At 36.4% G+C, this 22029-nt stretch overlaps 1 protein-coding gene across 1 annotated transcript in view; it reads right to left on the reverse strand.

Moving 5' to 3' along the window:
- Positions 1 to 22029, reverse strand: part of LOC122814129 (polycystin-1-like) — a 1441736-nt gene that overhangs the window by 1149063 nt on the left and 270644 nt on the right. Inside the window, 1 exon segment of the mRNA XM_044086744.1 lies at positions 6341 to 6606. Within this exon segment, the coding sequence (XP_043942679.1) occupies positions 6341 to 6606 (266 nt within the window).

The following is a 22029-nucleotide window of genomic DNA, read 5'->3' on the forward strand; positions in this document are numbered from 1 at the left end:
TTGCATTACATCATCAGAAGGCAAGTTATCGGGATTTAGTCTTTAGGTAGCTTGCAGTAATCCTCAGCAATTTACAAATAAATACAAAAATATGAAGGCATGGCAATGTGATAAAAAGGGTTTAGTGCCAAACTTTAAGGTCTGAACAACTAAAAGTGAAAGACTGGCTGGTGTTACTGATAGATAATCCTTAACAACTTGCCCCCCCCAAAAAAAAAAAAACAAAAAACAGACAAGACAGGGCAAAAACAGGAAGCAAAGTCAGGGTACAGGGACATTATGCAAAATTATGGCTAGTCGAGATTGGTGTCCTTCTTCAAAAAATGGTCACAATGAGATCAATGCTTTATCCTGCTAAACAAATATATTTCTATGCCATATGACATGTGCAGCATTTAGATGTTTTGAGCAAGGAAGTTTGGTTGCACATAAAAGGAATGTGAAAATACTATTTTAAAGTTAAGACTAGGATGTTCTGCACTCCACGTATTCCCTCTTCCACACACGTGCACAACCACATTCATCATAAACCGCGGTTTCAGACTGATGTATTACAATTGCATGCAGTTGAGCTGCTCTGCTACCGAAATGCTGAAATTACAATGGTGGATTTTTTTTTTTTTTTTAAATAATTGTTTGACTTGGCAGCATAGCCTGTATCAAGCCATTGATGATTTCTGTGGAGCAGCAGTGTATATATTTATATTTATAGAATAAATAAATAAATACATACTTAATAAAACACACACACACACCTCCATGATTCACAACTGTCCCTGTTTTTTTCTTACATTTGTCCTGTCCATTTTAAATCATGGATGATTATAGTCAGTCAGCAATGTCAGACATTATAGTTTCATACTACTTATTCTTCAGAAAATGCTTTGTGATACAAAACCTTTTCTACTAACTTTTAAGTAAATTAGAATAATATTTAAAGAGCATCCCTGGTGGGTTAGTGATAGCTGAACATAAAAAAGAACACAGCAATAATGGATATAGGTGGACCCCAACAACAGAAGCAAATAAATGTGATTGGCATTGTCAATAAAATGAATGACCATTAACATAATATTTCAATCATCCTGATTTGAAGACTGCATGCAGCAGTGAATTGTTCTAATGTCTGCACTGTGCCTTTGTTATGCATTTAAATTTCTGTCTGTCCCCAGGGATGAGGAGCTCCTGCTTGCCATGCTATGATTCTTGGAGTATGAAAGAGCTACTGTGGATGCAGAAGGAGCTGTTGGTCTTGCAGCTGGGCTGGCTGGTAAACTGCCAGAGCTGAAAGGCAAAAAGTGAGTTGTAACAATGTGCTGCTATAAAAGCTAGATGAGGCTCTCAATTAGAACTGATGCTATTACTGCTTGTCAGTTTTCTAAGCATATGTTCGTTATTGTCAAAACTTTACAAGTGTACTTTTATTTTACTGCACTCTTTTGTGCTAAGAGGTTGACAGCTATGGTGAGAACTGAATTCATTAAATGATAGCCATTTAAGTTTCAGTCTTCCTCTCTTTCACAAAGCAGGTGATTTGGCATAGTGGTATGTTGTTCTGACTATTTTGTACAGTGACCTTGGCAGTAAAATGCATGGTGGTAACACATCATTTTATTCTAGCAGCTTTCCAAGATTAGAAAAGCAATGTTTAATGTGTTCCTGTTTTTTGCCCTTTTGACCCACCCCAATAAATTTGGCTTTTTCCAGACTTCTTGTGCTGCTGGGTTGAGATGTAGTTGAGTATTATGTGAGATTTTACAAGGAGCTGAGAGCTGCAGGGGAAGAGAAGTTTAGTGCTGATTATGCTAAGTCAGCTCACATTGCTAGTAGCACAAAATGTTGTGTACTTGCTTTTAATACAGAAGGTTGTTGGCTCTACTCCCATAAGGGGTGAATGCTGCTGTACTGAAAGTTAAGACACTAACTATGAGCCTGTTATCAGTTTGCCATCCATTTCCTATTGCAATATTACTAGCTTATTATTAATGTAATTTAGGCAATTTATTCCTCAGGGGCATCAGACACTTTATTTTTCGGTGATGTCATGAAATATAAAGGTGATTGCTAGCAGCAACCTCTTCATTAGTTAGATTTATTTAACGTGGAATTATTTAGATGACTTTTTTTACTACTTCAGAGATTGTGCATATTATTTACTGATAATGGTGGACTGTAAAAGTTTGACTAGACTTATGATGGAAATGTTCTGAATTGGGCAGTTTTGTTTCATTGTTTACTGGAAAAATGTTCAAAGCAATAGGAAGGTGTATCAAAGAGCACATGTATGTTTCATATGCAAGGGGCCTATGATTTAAAAGCAGCCCAGAATTAATTTTTATCTGCCATGGGTAAAATGTATTTTTCTTTGAATGTGGGTTTTAATGTTGTTTCAATGAATGTGAGTTTCAAGGGCAGAGAAGTTTTAATGCCAAGTTTGTTTAGCAGATGTCTTAGTGTTTGTGCTGTAAATGCAAAATAAAACTTTCAAATGAAGTTCAAATCATCATAGAAGTAAATCAGTATGTACATTAGTGTTTATGGTAAATGGAGTGAAATAGCAAAGTAATGGATCATTGGAATGGCTGCAGGGGAGGCTCCATTCACCATGGTTTTGTGAGGGAAAGGGGCAAACTTAGACAGCCCCAGCTGAACTATACCTCCCAACTGTCCAGATTTTCAAAGAATGAATAGATTTTTGCTTCTTATTTTTGGTTTGTTCCTCAATTTGTGGTTTTCTGGCAAATGATTTAGGAATTAAGTCACTAAATAATGACACACTAGTTTCAGACTTTATAACCTACAGAAAAGTACCAAACCCATGTCACTCCATTCTCTGTCATTTCTGAAATAATTTTAGTACTATGGATAAATATATATATTTTTGTATACATTTTATACATTTCAATTGATTATAGTACTAACTTGAGATACATGCAAATAAATACATTTATATTAGGCATAGCCAAACCTCAACTGTCCCTGACTTTGGCTCAAATTTTTCTCTTCCTTTATTCATTTTTCTATTTATTCATCTATCCACATGTTAAAAATAGTAACATAAGGATATAATGTTCCATTTCTTATAAAACTGTTTATGGAGTTTTTTAGAAATTAGCATACATACATATATATTTTTTATTTTTTTTTTCTGATGTTTTGAGTTGTTCTTGAAAACTGTTTTCTGTTTGTATATAGAGTGAGTTAGCTTTTCTTTAAGCAATAGTACTGACACTTTAGCAACAGCTTCTTGCACTTAACTTTGTAATTATAATACCAATTGATTAATTGATGCAAATTGCCATTTACTCTGTACTATATAAGGAATTGTGTAGTTTTAATCAAATAGATCTGAAGAGTATTTAATAAAGAAGATTCTTTTGCTGCATAATCGTGGTGGTCCTTTCACTGGTGTTTTATCTATAAACCTTGGAGATCTGAATCTAACCACCTCTCCATAATAGATTCTGATCCTCCTGCATATGCACCCTTATACTCCACTCATCATTTATTCTCATCTCTAGTCTTGCTTACTCTGCCCTGTTGTCTTGGGGCTGATTCCCTTTGCTGATCCATCAGCAACTCCTATCCTCTACCTTAACAGTCAAGGCTTATCTTAGGTCTGATCCTGCTTACTTTCTTGCTCCTTTCATGTGATAGTGCCCCTTCTTGAGTCTGGCAGTTTGAGTGGAGGGTTAGGAATATCAGATGCTTTGTGTGGATCAGGGTTTGAGTTCTTCAGCCTCCATTTGCCTAATGAGAAAATGCGGGACAATTGAGAAATTTGACTTGGCTCCTGAATGGTTTCCTGGACTGCATATCTAGTAATTACTTATGAACCAATGAGCCTCTCTGTCTTTTCTTTGCATATGTTGCCCTCCTTTAAACAGAAATGTCTACCAACCTGCCTGCATCACTGCTTGTACCTTTAGTGTCTTCTTACCCAGCCATTTTGAAGTGCCATGGAGCTACCTGTCCATGTTGTGAGTGGTATTTGTTTGATCCTCTGCAATGCTTTCTGCCTATTTTGAATAAGTTCCTTGGTAACTCCTTCTCCAAGCATTCTTTAAAAGTATGATCACTGAGATGCAAATTTCTTACCCAGCTTTGAGAACCATTATTCATTCTGGGCAAAGATGCTGTTTGCTCCTGGCACATCACATACCCAATCACGCTGCCATGTCTTCTACAGCCCCATCAGTCCAAGCTGCCTTGTCCACTTTCACAGTCTCTATTCTTCCACACTCTTCCGCTTATTCAGTATGCTGGCTACTTATTGATAACACTTTGTGACTGCTACTGCCAATACTTATTATTAAAGCATCCCTCTGTCCCATCCCTGGTCTTGTTTGTTACCACCATATCCATCTCATCTGGCAAGCTGTGGGTGTCAACATACACCACAAAATGCATCCCCTTTGATGACTACCTCAGTAATCTTCTCCCTTATATTACTAAGTGTAAGGATTCAAAGATTCAGAGAAACTCTACTGTCATTTAGGAAACACAAGTGCTACCTACATGAAATTTTGTCAACTCTTTTACAGGAAAACAACATACACAAATTATTTTGCTGTTTGTCTGTCTAATCAATGTGAACTAACATGTCAGTGAAAAGTCTAGAAACATAGCTAGATCATTGATACCCTGTGCAGTTCTCCAAACCTGTGCTCCTTCAACTTTAATTTGAGGAAAGGGAAAAAAAGGTTCTTCAATTTGAAGACCAAAACAGAATGCTCTTGCACTTGAAACTGTAGCAAGCTGCCTCCTGAAAATGTAACAAGTATCTTGTTAATGACCAGTGATGACAACTTCTGGATCAAGTGAAAAAAATAGTCTTCACCTTGAAGAACAAAGTTTGATATATAAGATCAGAGCAAGCTTCTGAAAATGTAACAAGCAGCTTGCCACAGTTTAATGACCTCACAGCAGAACACATTGTTTGATTTTGATCATTTACTATGGATTATTTCCAGAAAATGCATGTTGATGGAAATTTTGACACTTGTACCCCCTCCGTAGAGAGATATGGTGCATCTCTCTTCATTTCATGTCAATAATTGTCGTTCAAATGTGTGCCATGCACCCATCTCTTTTTTTCTCTCTTCTCATTTGACATCATCCCCCCTCCACTCTACTTCTCATTATTTTTATCCCACCCTATTTTACTTGTACTCCTCTAATCAAAACTGTAGTTGGGGATGGTCTGAAAGGAGATACCATTCAGGATACCAGCTTATAGTGGGCAAAACCTGAGAGATTATTATTTATATGTACATGAAAGAAGAAAAGAGACTGAAAATGTCAGCAGTTTCAGACACACACACACACACACACACACACACACACACACACACACACACACACACACACACACACACACACACACACACACACACACACACACAAACACACACGCACACACACACACACACACACACACACACACACACACACACACACACACACACACACACACACACACACACACACACAAACAAAAACTGCACATATTTCCATTTTACATGAGGTACATACATGTCTGAGGTGCCTGTCTACAACAGTAGCTACCGTCTAACTGGGGGGAATGGTTTTTGTTATGAGTATACTGTGTACAGAAATAATCCATTAGTTGGTAGATAATTTAAATAAATTAAAGAGTATTTTTAATTTAAAATAAAAAATAATTTTAGAACATTTTGGATGAAGATACAAGACCCTTGTAGTATTATATTTCTTTGCTACTATATGTTTTTTTTTTATTTTGAAGAGGGTGGACACAAACATGAGACTAACAACTGAGTAAAGAATGTTTTGATTAACATTGTTTTGTAGAAACAGGAATAAGAAGCTCATATCTGGGTCAATGTTTAATGCTGTTTCTCAGTTCACATCAGAAGTGCTGCCATTTTGTTCTCACAAACTCCAACTGATGCTCCTCCATACTTAAGGAAATGTATATTTTTCTTTGTTTATTGCTCTTCCTACCTGATTAATACACACGTGTCATTTTCATCTGCTGCCACTGACAGCTATAAGACACTGTTATAAACCCATCTATAACTAAAAGCAGTACAAAGAGGATTAGAGAATTGTACACTTACTCGACTCAATATACATTTCTGTGCAAAGTATATGTATGGCTGCACCATTATTTAGAAGGATGGCAGAATGGAAAAAATGCATTTATGTGCATTTTCTGAAAGCTAGGATTTGTTTGGCAATATTTAATGACTGAAACCCTTACTGTAGTGAAGAAAGCAAAACTCAAGAGCAAACTCAGTTACAGTGGAAAGACTTGAAGATATATACAGTGAAACACTTTGTACATCTGTCTACTTACATGTACGTGGGTCTTCTCTGTCGCTGGTTCTAGAACAAGAGGAATTGCAGCCACCTGCGAGTAGAATGGTGGCATTTCCTTGTAGCGAGGTGGTATCGTGATGTTGGATGTTTCATTCTCAAAGGCATAGGCACTGCAGGGGCTAATGACAGGCAAACAGCTCTCCTTTAGGTGGCACCACTGCTGTCCAGCTGGGCAGCCACCTGTCATGTTACAGAGCGGCTGGCTGTGACACACTGCAAAAGGAGTGTGTAGGGTTTCACAACCTGAAAAAGGAAAACTGCATTACTCACCAGAGTATTTACTTCTGGCACAAATTAAACAAGCTTATATGAGATTTCATGACGGTCACAATTTAATGTTCATATATTTCAGTAATGAAGCACTGATTGTGCAAGATTCAACTCTCCTAATGTTATAAAAGACTAATCTGGTCAGGAGACTAGAAATGAACTAGAAAATAAATGCCCTAGATATATGACAGCTGATATGTGTAATAATGACAATGAGAGCAATACTGAAATGACCTCCATCACTTTTTAAATACCAATGTGGCTATTTTAATTTCATTTACAAGTGGTCACAAGAGCAACATTTCTTTGTAAATATCAAACCTTAAGCATAAATGAGATACTGTAAATAACATAGCATCCATCCTTCAAGTATAGTAACACTATATATTCTACAAATGAGTTTGTGTATTATTTTATTGAAATTGCATATAAACATACAGCATGCCACATTTTATATCATATGTCATGAAAATAACAGTAGCCCACATTTAAACAGTGTGTAGAAATGATTTACTCAGTTTTACAGTCAATGTCATCTTATTAAAAGAGTCTTCTGCTTTTATACACTTATCTGCTAACTTGGTTCGTCACTGCTAGGCAAATCCTTTTACAGAACTCATCTCTAGAGAAAAGCTTGATTGCCTAATCAGTTAGGGCTGCAGTTCTAAAAACTAATAACACTTTTATATGTACAGATACATTCAGATGCATACAGTTGTATCTGATAGGCAAAAATCCTTAAACAGATAACAAAACTAAACATCATAATAGTTATACAGTGATCACACTGTAAGTTAAACATGATTTGCTATTTTCATAATGCCTGGTATAGACCCAAAAGCTATTGCATACAAGATGGAGACATTCACCCAAATCCAGGCCCTGCTAGTACATCAACAACTAACAATCTTAACCCTTCTCCCTCTATCACACCTACCCCTACTACACTCACTAACTCACTATACATTGCACATCTCAATATACGCAGCATTAACAACAAAATTGCACACCTCCATGCTCTATTGGATGTGCAGTCTTTTGACTTATTATGCCTAACAGAGACATGGCTAAAACCCTATACTCAGGACACTAAAATCACCCCACCTGGTTACAATATTATAAGGTCTGACCGCAAAAATAAGAAGGGTGGGGGAGTAGCTATACTTTTCAAAAACAGCCTACAAGTTACCTCCTTACACTACAAACCACCTCCAGAGAGCAATGCTGAGATCCTTGCTTCCAAACTTCAGTTAAACTCTAGTAAATCCATATACATCATCTGTATCTACCTACCTCCAGGGAATAATATCAGTATACTTGAGGATATCCTTAGCTCCCTATCACCATACTTCCCACAAGAAACTATTATCCTAGGAGACTTCAATATCGACTGGAAGTATATCATTACTGAACACTCCATTTCCCATACTGACTTGCATGGCTTCTCACAAATCATTTCCTCCCCAAGCAGAATTAATAAATCACACAAAAAGGAAAGCACCTTAGACTGGATTCTCATAAATAAACACCACCAGACATATAAAGCAGGAATTTTCCCTGACAATATCAGTGACCATTTGTTAACATACTTAATCAGGCAAAAAAACAATATTCCCTATACAGCCACATATAGGACAATAAGATCCAATAAAGACATCAACCCTGAACTATTCCAAAATGAACTTAGGGCTTGCAATTGGTCCTCCTTAAAAAGCCTCCTACTAGAAGAGGCTGTTAAATACTTTAACACTAAATTCTTAGCCATCCTTGACCAACATGCGCCAAAACATACTATAAGAATTAGGGCTAAGCCAGACCCTTGGCTCTCTAAAGATACCAGACAGAAAATGTTACTCAGAAACAAAGCTTGGACCAGGTGGAGAACTACCAAAAGTACTTCAGATCACCTAACTTTTAGACAGATGAGAAATACAACTAAAACATCTATTCTCTCAGATAAAAAACATTTTTATAATAAAATGCTACAAAAGTACCAGAATAATCCACAACAGTTTTGGATATGCATCAATACACTGCTTCACCCAGGTCAAAATAGGACACCAACTCCACTAGGTAGTCAACAGGATAACCCTACACAAGCTGCTAATGACTTTAATACATATTTTACAGAAGCTATACAATCTCTAGCTAACCTACTTTCTACTGACAGCTCAACCCTTCCTACCTCTAGTACTAGCTCTATCCCCATATTTCAAATACAACCTATCCTTACACACTACATCTGTAAACTTATCCACAAACTAAAACCTTGTACTCCATCAGCTGACCAGCTTCCTACAGAATATTTGCAGAAAGCAGGTAGAGCTATTGCCTATCCAATAGCCATCCTCATAAACAGAACCATTGATGAGGGAAAAATTCCAGCAATTTGGAAAATCTCTCACATTATCCCACTACACAAAGAGGGAACTCTAATGAACATTCTAACTATCGTCCTATAGCTCTACTAGCTCCATTGGCAAGAATAATGGAAAAATGCATTCAGAAACAAAATCCCAAAAAGGGAAGGCATCTCTGATCAGTATTAGCAAAAAACTACGGGCACTCATAAAATTGTCTAAGGCCAGCTTCGAGAGAAAAACTGCACAGGACACTAAGGATAATCACAAGGCTTTCTTTAGTTATGTTAGGAACCTGGGTGGGAATTCCCAGATATGCTCAGAATTAGTCCAAAATGACAAAAAATACACCGAACCCACAGACATTGCCAACATCCTAGCTGACAGGTTCAGTGCAAACTTCTCCCCCCTCCCCACCAAAAGGGCAAATATCTATCCCAACAGAGTGCTGCCCCTGACATCTCAGATGCTCAGGTAAGAGCCGCCTCTCCAAAGCAAAAACACAGCATCAATGGGACCAGATGGTGTCCCGGCTGCGTCCTACATGAACTCCAAGAAGAGCTAAACCCAAACATAAAACTACTGTTCAATCTTAGCCTTACTACAGGATATGTACCCAAAGAGTGGCGTACAGCAACAGTGGTCCCTCTCCACAAAGGTGGTGCCTCAACGGATCCTTGAAACTATCGCCCCATAAGCCTGACTAGCTTGGTCTGCAAAGCTATGGAAAGGATCATCATGGACCTCATAAATAAAGATATTGGGGACCTACAGACACTGGATCCTACCCAGTTTGGCTTTGTTAAGGGCAGATCCTGCCTCTTAAACCTGGTCAATTTCTTTGAAACAGTCACCAAGGCCATTGACGAGGGGAAGGTGGTCCACACAGCCTACCTGGACCTCGCAAAAGCCTTCGATATAATACCCCACTCGGGCATTATAGATAAGCTCACCAGCTTAAATATAAACCCCTATGTCACTAGATGGGTTGCAAACTGGCTCAAGGACAGAACCCACATGGTTAGAATTGCTGGAGCCATGTCAGACTCCAAACCAGTTACAAGTGGCATCCCACAAGGCTCAGTCCTGGGACCTCTCTTGTTCGGTATATATTTCTCGGTACAGGCCAACACAGAAGGACTGTGGCTGACCAAGTTCGCAGATGACTGCAAACTGGGTGCCATAATCAACTCTCCAGCCGACACAAGCATCCTCCAAAAGGGCCTCATAGAAACAGACAACTGGTGCCAGAGCCATGGCCTCAAGCTAAACTCCAAAAAGTGTATAGTCATCCCCTTTGGCAAAAACAAAGTGCCCACAAATTACCACATAGGTGGTAATCCATTAAGTACAGAAGAAGTCATTAGGGACCCAAGTTGATAACAATCTCTCATTTGACAACCACGTGGCCAAAGTGGTTAGAAAAACATTTTATATAGCCCACCTAATCATGAAGGGATTCACATCTAGATCAGGGGAGGTCATCGTACCTCTTTACTCATCCCTCATCAGGCCCATAATTGAGTACAATGCCCCTTTTGGGATGTACCTTACCAGACACCTGCAGCAACTGGAAAGACCCCAAAAGTACCTCACCAAGAGGATCAAAGGGCTCAAACAGATGCCATATGCTGCCCAGTTAAAGAAACTCCAGCTCTACTCAGTGGCATACTGCCTGCTCAGAGGCGATCTGTGCCTGACGTATAAAGCCATGTCCAACCCAGAATTAATGGACATACTACACCTCAGAAAATCCAAATCCCATCGAGCTACGCGCTCGAGAGACTTGAACCTCAGCACTGAAATAAATAGGACATGCTGGAGGGACAGATTCATAACCCAGAGGCTCCCTTCACTCTGGAATAAAATCCCAGTCCAGGTTAGGCAGAGTCCCACATTGACTCTCTTCAAGAGGAATCTTGATGAGTGGATGGGAGATCGTAGGTTTACCCCGGCTATCACTTCTGTGTCACTGTTAGACAGAGGCACAGTATACTAACCTCAAAAAAAGGCATAGCAAAATTAATTTAAAATGGGTGGCGAAAGCCAAACACACTCTGGCTAGGCTTATAAATGCCCTAGGGCAGATAGCCTAGTATGAACCTATGAACCTATGAACCTATGAACAGCTGCTAACCCATCTAATTCAAAGCAATCTGCTTGCAGAGTGCCAACATGTCTTTAGGCCATTCCATAGTACCACTACCGCCCTCCTGTCCTTCTCTAACTCCATTAGCAAAAACAGAAATAACAATATTCTCACTTCTGCTCTCTTTATTGACCTTTCAAAAGCTTTTGACATGGTAAACCACCAGCTGCTAATAAATATTCTCAAATCTCTTTCTTTGGATGCACAGGCCATAAAATGGTTCAGTTCCTACCTCAGCAATAGACAGCAAGCAGTGCTTTGGGAGAATCACCTATCCTCCCACCTGCCTGTCACCTTAGGCGTCCCTCAGGGCTCCATTTTAGGCCCTCTCCTTTTCTCAGTTTTTATCAATGATTTACACTTAGCAATTCCACAGGCTACTTGTATACAATATGCAGGCGACTCAAGAATAATATGCTCAGCCAATTTCTCATATGAACTGCTATTAAAAACTCAAGAAGTATTTAGTATAGTTGAAACATGGTTTATTCAATGTTGCCTACTATAAAATCCCAAAAAAACAAAACTCCTACTATTTACTCCTATTAGTAAGTCCACCCAAATTGATTTCTCTGTTACATCTAAAAATGGTGCACTCATATCACCTGATATAACAACCAAACTCCAAGGGGTAACTATTGACAACCACCTCACCTTTGATACTCACATAATCAATACAATAAAAACAGTCAACAAAAAAACGGGTTCCCTCTGTAGGATTAAACCCTTCCTTACTACATCGGCTAGATTCACTATTGCCCACTCCCATCTTATCTCTATAGTTCTTTATGCCTCTCCTATCTATACTAACCTGTCTAAAAATAATCTTCTGAAACTGGCTAAATCCTACAATAACATAACCAGATTTGCCACTGGACAACCTTTCAGAACCCATCACTGTCAAATCTATTACAGCTTGGTTGGTTGGCTGAAACTTGAGACTCATGTTACGTTTAACCAAATTACAACTGCCCATAAGACACTTTACCAGCCTCATAAGACCCCAATACTATCTTCCCTTATCTCTCCCTACAAAAATCTGAACACCTTACGTTCCTCTATTAAACTGCTTGCTTGCATAAAAAAATCCAATAATATGGCTGGGGACTCTCTTTTCTCAAATACAGTTGGGAAAAAATGGAATCTTCTTCCTTGTGATCTTACATCACTTTCCGCACTAACAATTTTCAAACAGAAACTTAAAATACACCTTAGAAAATACTGGCTATGTCCTAGTTGTAACCCCGACTAACCTTTACTTGTCTGTTAACAGTTTTTTTTTCTACTTCCACCTTTCTCTTTCATAGACCATGTTACTTATTCTGATTAAAATATGAATGTAAGCTAAGTAATCAGCTATTAGATTACTTTTGAGGTTCACTAACCTGATGCTATCACCTAAACTCAATTGTAAAATGAAATTAACTGTATTGACATAATTAACTAGAATTTTTGTCTTAGAAATGTAGTATAAGAATTTGTTAATATGTTACTTTGTCATCTTTTATATTTAAATCCTTAGTAACTCTCTCTAGAATTTGTAAAATGGAGCTTATCTCCCCGGGCCTCTACTGAAAATAGACATGTATCCAGTTGGACTAGCCCAGTCAACAAATGTAAAATAAAATAAATAAATAAAATAAACACACATATATATGGATCTACTTCAAAGTATCGAATTTCTACTTCATCGAATCCCACATCATCTAGATGACATCGCTGAAACTGCAGAACATCAAACACCTGGAACATCGAAAACTTTCCATGGGAAAAGCACCACTTGGCCACCATAGTGAACTTTGCCCTTTCCCCACTGTAGTGCGATCTTGGAGTGGTTATATTTAGTTAGGGGGGGACTGGGGGGCTTCACCCCCTCCCAACATCTGTGAGTTTGATTTGCTTTGTTTTTCTTTCTTTTTTTTGTTTTTTGTTATGTTGGGTTAGTGGTTGTTTTCCCTGGGTTGCTTTTCAATGTTCTGGGTGTTCAATGTTCTGCATTTTTGTTGATATCATCTCAATGATGTGGGATTCGATGAAGTGATAATTTGGTACTTTGAAGTATAGTATAGATATATATATATATATATATATATATATATGTATATATATATATATATATATATATATATATACATATATATATATATATATATATATATATATATATGTGTGTGTGTATATATATATATATATATATATATATATATATGTATATATATGTATATATATATATAGCTATATATATATCTATCTATATATATATATATATATATATATATATATATATATATATATAGGTGCATACTCCCACACAGAGACATGCACCCCCCCACAGCACACACATACATGTAGACACACGCATATACATACATTTGTTGATCTCATTCAACAACTTGTTAAAGGTAGGCATGTTGCACAAGTAGTCCTTGGCATTTGTATGCAAATATGAAATGAGTGAGAACTTTCAACTGCCAAGCTTGGTAATGTTAAAAGGAAGTAGCTCAAATCAACTGACTAAGCATTTGAAGACTGAGGAACAACAAAATATTTACATTATCTGTGTAAGTAAAAAAGAAAAAAAGTACTTCTGTTACTCCAAAGAGAAGTATCATTATTATTAATTTCTTCTAGTGGTATTAATCTAGAGGCAACTGGTATTAAACAAATAGAGTTATAAAAAAGGACAAAAAACTTTAGAATGGTAACTTGGCCATGTGAGAATAAGACTATCAGAATATAATGTAGGTTGTAGGTTGGGGTGTCTATTGCAAAACTACTGGTAAAGAATGAGAACATAGAGCCTAGCATGACATCATGTGTACCCCATAGATAATGCCACCAAGCCTTAGGTAGTGAATGTTATATTAACAGTGGGAATTGTGAGAGTCAATTTATTTTAAAGACAAGTCTTTAGCCCAGAGACAAGATGCTGAAGTTACTTGGAAAAACAATGAACAATTAGGCCAGGAACTTATTGTTGATCAATAAATGTACCCTACTCAAAAGTGTCTTGTCTGTATTAGTGAATATTGAATTGAAAAGAAAAAATATGAGCAGCCTGAGTGCTGAAGAACCTTCTGAAATTATGCTGAGCATCTATATGAAAACCGTACTTCTTGTTATTTTCTTTAAGTTGATAGCAGACTAACTACGCAATTAAAGTAGATAAAGGGTTACTTCCATTTGAAAGAGGAATGAAACTCTGCAGATGACCTCGGTTTGATTAGTAGCCTAAGTAGTAGAGAAAGCAGCTTGGGAAAGCAGAATTGATGGGTCAATGTCTGTTCATGGGATGCAGTTCAATCCTCTATCAGAAGTGAAGCAGTCTTCATGTGAACAAGGAAGATGTGCTCTGCTCTGTCAAGCTGCGATGATGCATCAGCCTTCTGTGAATGACCATGTGTGGAACTGAACATGCCTGTGTCAGATGGAGAAGCTGTAGCAATGCACTCATGTTATCAGCAAGCATGTTATTGAATGAGAAAGATGCTTGATGCCAAAAGCAGAAAACTCCAATGGCTGCCTCATTGAAGGTCCTCCATGACTGTCTCTTACCCTACGGGGGTATAAATAGGTGCATCTTTTGCTTGTAGGATGATGACTATTAAACTGTGACTATAAAAAGTACAACAAAAAAGGTGTAAGATAGGATATGGACCTAAACCTAGGGGAGAGAAGAGGTTACTCACTTTAGGAAGTGAAATGTGCAGCATGTGTTCAGCTTATGTAGAACAGCAGCAGTCAAAATTGAAAGGTTGGTAACATGACAAGTGTTTTTTTAATTAAGCTGGTACTTATATTTTGGAAACAGCGATGAAGCTTGAAGTGGTGGTCCTCTCTCATTAAGGAGTTTAAAAATAAGTTTCTTCGTTTAATTAAGGCACACCCTTTAAAATATATGCATCTAAAAGTAAAAAAAAGGTTTGGAGTGGTTAGGGTAGCTAAAGGCTGAGTCTGAGAAACTGAAAATAAGGAAGGTAAGATGAAATAACTTGTAAGACACAAATCCTATCAAAAGTGGAGGCATAGCTCTCAACTTCTTAGCTCAAGCAGTCCGGGGAAAGTAAAAAAATAATGTCGAGAAGATCTAAAATAAGGACAATTTTAAATGCTGCTCTAATTCCTTTAAAAAATAATAGAACAATAGGCTTTACATCAATGTGCATTTTTTGTATATTAAAACATATTAATTTCTACTGTCAGGCATTACTGACTGATGGTGGTCCTCACTGATCTACCAGAAAATCAAATGTTTTACCAAGACAGGATAAAAATATGGGGCACAATCAGGGACGGACATGACTAATGACATATGTTTGGGGTCAATGTACAAGAATTCAGCCTGATTATTCTGTGTAGGACATAATGCAAACTGCTACTAAACTTGCTTTATAGTCCTTGATGTCCACATGCATGCTGTGTATATCTCTGGGTGGCTACTTGGACAAACCAACCATTGCTTATGTTGCCATCAAAAAGACGAGGTTTTTACCTAGCAGGGCTTATCTGATTAAGAAAGGTTATGTAAAAAGTGAGCACTCATTCTTCCTTTAGTGCAACACAAAGATATCCTGGTCTCCTATCACACCATTTTATTTATATGTCTTAATGCTTAACATTAAGAAAAAGTACAGCACTCTGGTTTATAGTAAGCACACTGATTTGAATGCAGATTATTGGAATTGAAGTGCTGATGAATAATGCCGCATACACAGAACAATTCTTACTTATTCTGAATTAATAACTACCCTTCTTACACGAGTGGGAACTCGCTTCAACCACATCTCTATACGGGCCTGTTTCAGGACACTGTACTACTGTCTTTATGATAAGGGAGGAGATGTTTTACCTGATAAGTACTGCATTATGGTACAGTTTACCACTTTAATTCAGACTAATGCGATCTAAAGTTATGCATGCAGCTAATGTAAATGGTTACATGCACCACCATTATAGCTCAGTCAGAGTATTGAATTATAAAATCTCTGATGCTAAGGGATCAAACTTGTAGCTTAGTGAAATTTTTAGGATAACACATTGTCTTTAAAATATCACATGGTACAAAAGAGGTGCAGTACTGTACTACATGTGGCAGATGCACTGCAGACTTTGCACTTCACAATTTTTACTATAAAAAGCCACAGTAGTTTGGTGACTGGCCTGCATGTGAGTGAGCCATAGTATTTTATTGTTGTGTATCTCAGTGAAGTATAAAGGGCTGTTCATATACTGGTTAAAGCTACTGGTGATTCATTAGATTATTGTTACATTTTAGGAAATGTACTCAGGACTGATTTCATCACTGCTTGATAAGATTGCAGCCTACAAAATTATCAATTAAGATATTTTTTTTCTAGCAAATACTATTCCTTTTTATGTAAGCCAAATCTTAGACTGGAGTATCATCCTCAATGGACTATGTATACTCAGTCATAGACTCACCTGATATGTATGCATTATTTTTTATTTCTCTCTTAATATATTTATGTGCTACATTGCTGCTGTGTTGTATCTAGCTTTTGGTGACTAAGCTGATCTGTTATATATTGTAACTTTGTCATTATATTCATGTAATGCATTTCTGCTTTGGTATGTAAATATTGTTTATGTACAGTTTGTATATTTGTCACTGACGATCTTACTCACAAAGTAAAAAATGCTTGTGACTTCCCTAAATATTCCTGTCATAAGGAACATCTTCAGAGTAGCATTCAGAGTATCATCTGTATCTCCAGGGACCCTGCCCCATCTTTCACTCTTCAGGAGGGCTGTCTCATCATGAAGAGATAAAAACAGAATAAATATTATGGGGGACCCTCACAGTAATGTATTGTGATTTATTGAGATCTAGCCCTGACTATTAAAAGCTGATGCCACAACCATGACTAAAAAAAATTGCTTTCTTTTATCCTGGGACATTATGCTAGCAGTAAATACTATTGCTTTTACTAAAAGCACACTCATAATTTTTAGATGTTTCACAGGTAAGTTACAACGAAGTATGAAAGTTAAGGAAGGGTAAAAAGATCAGAGAATAATGGCTGACAGGCAATATGCCATTAGGATAACTTGGACAGCAGTAAATAGATGCTTACTCCTTGTGGAAGATGTCCAGTCTTTGCATTCAGTCATCTCAAGTCATACTGGAATTCAGGAATTAACATTTTTTTTAAGTGATCGGTCTGAAAATTCCAACAGTCATGCTTTTTTACAAATGGCTTTGAAAGATGATGCATTAACATCAGATATTATTTTAATCAAATCATGGGCACAAAGGAGTGAAAGCTGCAATAGCTGCAACCTAGCTAACCATGCATCAGGGCTTAGAAATTGAATAAGTTTTATTTTGATCTAAATAATGTGTTTTTAAGAAATATTACATTTTGCTATCATTTTATTGTCAACGTTTTTATGTTGTAGTGTAGCTGTTTAGGTTTCATGGCTACATCAACCAGTGGTTATTTAATAAAACAATAACCAATGACTGGGTGTGATATAGTGAAGATTTATATATATATATATATATATATATATATATATATATATATATATATATATATATATATATATATATATGTGTGTATTTTTGATCGAAAGATCAAAAGTCTGAATCCATTACGGCCGAGCATAATTACGCGAAAGTGCTTTTCACTGAAGAAGCACTTTCAGGTAAGTATGCCAGTTGCGGAGGACGTACTACGGTGCAGATAAGGGAAAATTCCCTTTTCTCCACTGTAGTGTGATCTTGGAGGGAGAATATTAAAGTAGGGGAGGTGTCGGCTGCACATGGGGGGTGCAGGGGGGCTTGCCCCCCTGAAAAAACATTAATTTAGTGTTTTTTTTTTTTGTTGAACACACTTTAAAGAAAGCACTTTTTTGATGAAAGCGCTTTCGTTAAAGTGTGTTCAGTGGTAATGGATTTGGACTTTTGATCTTTCGATCAAAAGTCCTAGATCTATATATATATATATATATATATATATATATATATATATATATATATATATATAAAAGCACCAACAAACAGCGCAATAAACACGGCCTGGATCAATCAACAAATCCAATGTGCTGTTCAAACTTTTACTTGTTACAAAATACGTTCAAATCACAAGCAGCTACACAGCTCTTGGTATATATGCTCAAACTGCAAACAGCTGATAATAAGCGATTAACAGCAAAGGCGTACTATTACACTTTTAACTTTCTAGAGCACAGCTTAGTAGCTTCCTAGAGCACAGCTTAGTAGCTCCGTAACTCCATATCACTCAGGCATGCCATACGCAATATATTTTCTATTGGAGCATATACTCGAGCCAAGTACTAAATATACTAAATAGTCCATATATTTATTAAAATAACAATAAAACAATAAAAAGGAAGAACATAGGATAAGCGCTTTCAGGTCACCACCACGACCCTTCCTCAGATCCTTACAACTGATATTACATCATTTCCTTCTTTTAAAATAGTAGGTTTGCACCAATAAGGCAGTCTATTGCATATTAATGATATTACATCATTTCCTTCTTTTAAAATAGCAGGTTTCCACCAATAAGGCAGTCTATTGCATAGTCACACCTACTCAGACAGGTGTGTCATCAGTCTCCGCCTTTTCAAGGTGGGTTTCAGAGAATGCTGCATTACGTCCTGGTTTCTGATGTGCTCTAAGCTTCCCAATCCAAAACATTTCCTCCTGCTTTAGTCTGGTATTAATATCACCCACTCTTTTTGAGGAAAATACAATTTTCAAGACTCTAAACATAAAGTTGTGTCCCACATTGTTTCTAATATGTTTCACCAGTGGGTTCTTATAATCCCTTAACCTTATGTCACTAACATGTTTGGACATTCTTTCTAGAAAGTTAAAAGTGTAATAGTACACCTTTGCTGTTAATTGCTTATTGTCAGCTGTTTGCAGTTTGAGCATATATACCAAGAGCTGTGTAGCTGCTTGTGATTTGAACATATTTTTCAACAAGTAAAAGTCTGAATAGCGCATTGGATTTGTTGATTGATCCTGGCCATGTTTATTGTGCTGTTTGTTGGCATTTTAATAATTTGGATCTTCTACAGCACACTCCTGTTGTATTCCGGTGCTGTATTGATTGTATTGATTGGACTTATATATAATATATATATATATATATATATATATATACATATACATATATATATATATATATATATATATATATAAAACTTTATAATCTCAAAATACTGAAATGTCGAATTTCAGTATCTCAAGACTGTAAAGTCAAAAGTTTTGAAATAGCAAAAGTGCATAATCGTGAATTTGAATATATCGAATTCATGGTTATGGCTTTATGCTATATAATGTCCAGGGTTGTATGTGGATGGTGTGTGATGCCGTGTGTGGATTTAGATGTAATGTCAGGTAAGTGAGTGTTTTGTAACCCTTTTGGGTGGGAGTTTAAGTGTATGTGAGTGTGATGAAATGTCTGATATGTGTGTGTGTATTTGTGTGTGAGGGACTGCAGAATGTTTGTGTGTGAGTTTGCTTTTGTTTACTGTTTGTGCAATCTCATAGTTAGTATATATAAGTAAGGGGTGGGGGCGCAGCCCCCCACATGAGGGGTGCAGGAGGTATCCACCCCTGCTTATTTGTGATGTATGTTTATGGAAGTGTGTTGCTTTGTTTGTTTATTTTGTGATGTGGGTGTTGTGGTATATGTGTGGTCTGGTGTGTGCTGTGTTTTCGGTGTTTTAAATTTCGCGGTTTTGGGCCTCTTGATTTTGGGCTTTCGGTATTGTGTGGATTCGATTTAATGGTCTCGAAAAACTGAAATTTGAGATTTCAGTCTTTTGAGATTATGAAATGCATCTCTCTCCCTCTCTCTCTCTCTCTCTCTCTCTATATATATATATATATATACATATATATGTTCAATATACCAAGCTGGTTATTGCTATTATACAATGACAATTTTACTTACTGTTCCTAAATAATATATTTGTATAATGACTCTGTGGTGGGTTTTTTTGCTATCATTAGATATCCTGCTGCTTTTTTTGATGTGGTGTGCATACATGTAGGATTTCCATTCCCATGCTTACACAGTACATCAGTGCTCTGGAAAGGAAGCAACGGAGAAAAGAAGATCTTTGTTGCTCCTTTTTTTAAGGTTGAAATTTGGACACTTTAGAGGTACAGGATGGAGAAAATACAAGGAAAATCAGGTACATGTCTTTAGTTTTGAATGACCTGATTTTCTTAGTATTTTCTCTGTCCTGTCTCTCTCATGTCTCCGGACTGTCCCGATTTCTAATTTCATTATTATTATTTTTTTTATGGTGAAGAAAAAAAGTTATAGCATATATTAAAGGAAGAAAGCCTTGGCAACCGGAGTTTTTTCCGTTGTTATTTACACTATTTACAAATGGCACTGTGGTTTGGCAGACCAATCAGTGTGCTCATTTTAAAATGTTAATGGCCTGTCATTGTATCATATTTAATTATGAACTATACAATGTGTTTATTTACATCTTAGATGTGGAGATATACAAGATATATAAATAATCTGGTAATATTTTATCCTCCAGACATAACAAACAAAAATAAATAAATAAATAATTGTAATATGTATTTACATGTTAACAGTTTGACTCCCCAAGCACACTTTTTTAACAGCATTGCTATTTTGCAGATTGCAGGAATTATCGCAACTAATTACTGATATTTGTGGGCATGAAACAGCTGTAAACAGGCTAACAATGAAAGAAGGAGCATAATATTCATAGGTTTATCAACTGTCAAGAAAGTGATTGGACTCAACAGATAGAACCATTGTGGAATGAGTGTTGTACTCTAAGACATGTTTTTCTTTAGATACTAGGGACATATTTTTGTTAGAAATGGAAGACACATTTGTCTGGTCCCATTTTTTGTGTGTGTGTTACAGGAACTAGTCCTAGTTTTGTTTATAGAAGGAATATATATTTGAAGCAAACATTTAAAAATAATACCAGGATTACTAAGACTTATTTTTTAAATAATATCACTTTCCATTTTGGTAGTTGTAGCAGTTGCAAATATTACCTGTATTAATAATGCATGCTTTCAATCATCATGAAAAACAGATGTTTTTTGTGGTCTGTAATATGTGTAGTGTTGTATATATAGTCATTTATAGCCAATGCTTAGCTTTTATAATGACCGAACCAAATGGGCACAGAAATGTGTACATGATGTATTAAAATACAGCGTTTACAGTATTTTATTTAAACACATTCATAGTACTGCTGTGACAATCAAGTTTAAATTTTAGCTATTGAAACTATGAAGACAAAAAGTATATATAAATTTTAGAAGTTGTACTGTAATGATTAGCCTGGTACTGAAAGGAAACATTTAAGCAAGGAATTAATTTCAGTTTCTGTACACATGCTTGAGAAGAAATTGCTTGAGCTTAATTTTCTACAGGAAAAAAAGATAAACATCATAATGTCAACACTTTTTCCCATAAGAAATCACTGTCAATGTAATTTCTAATTGTGAGCTGGCAATGGTTCACTTCAAGCAATTGAACTGAACAAAATGTTTGTGTTTCCATGATTTAGTTCTTTGAAGAAGTATTTTACATGATAGAGTATAACTTGTTCCCATATAAAGGGTTTATGTGAACCTTTTTTTTCATTTTGTTCAGTAATGTTGTTAAGCTGCAATTTTTTTTGTTTAATTTTATTTATTAGTTTGTAAAGCTAGAATTCCTAAGAATCAACTTGAAAAGCTATAGAAAACTTTATCCAGATCAAAATAATATGGATTTTGATGAGCATTAAAATGATCACTCAGTTCTACTGAGTTTAAAAGAGAGTTATGTTTGCCAAACAGTAAAAGAAATGCTAACATTGTGATAGAATGACCTC

Source organism: Protopterus annectens, chromosome 10.part0 (genome assembly GCF_019279795.1).
Source record: "Protopterus annectens isolate FY-2018-M chromosome 10.part0, PAN1.0, whole genome shotgun sequence".
Taxonomy (NCBI): domain Eukaryota; kingdom Metazoa; phylum Chordata; order Ceratodontiformes; family Protopteridae; genus Protopterus; species Protopterus annectens.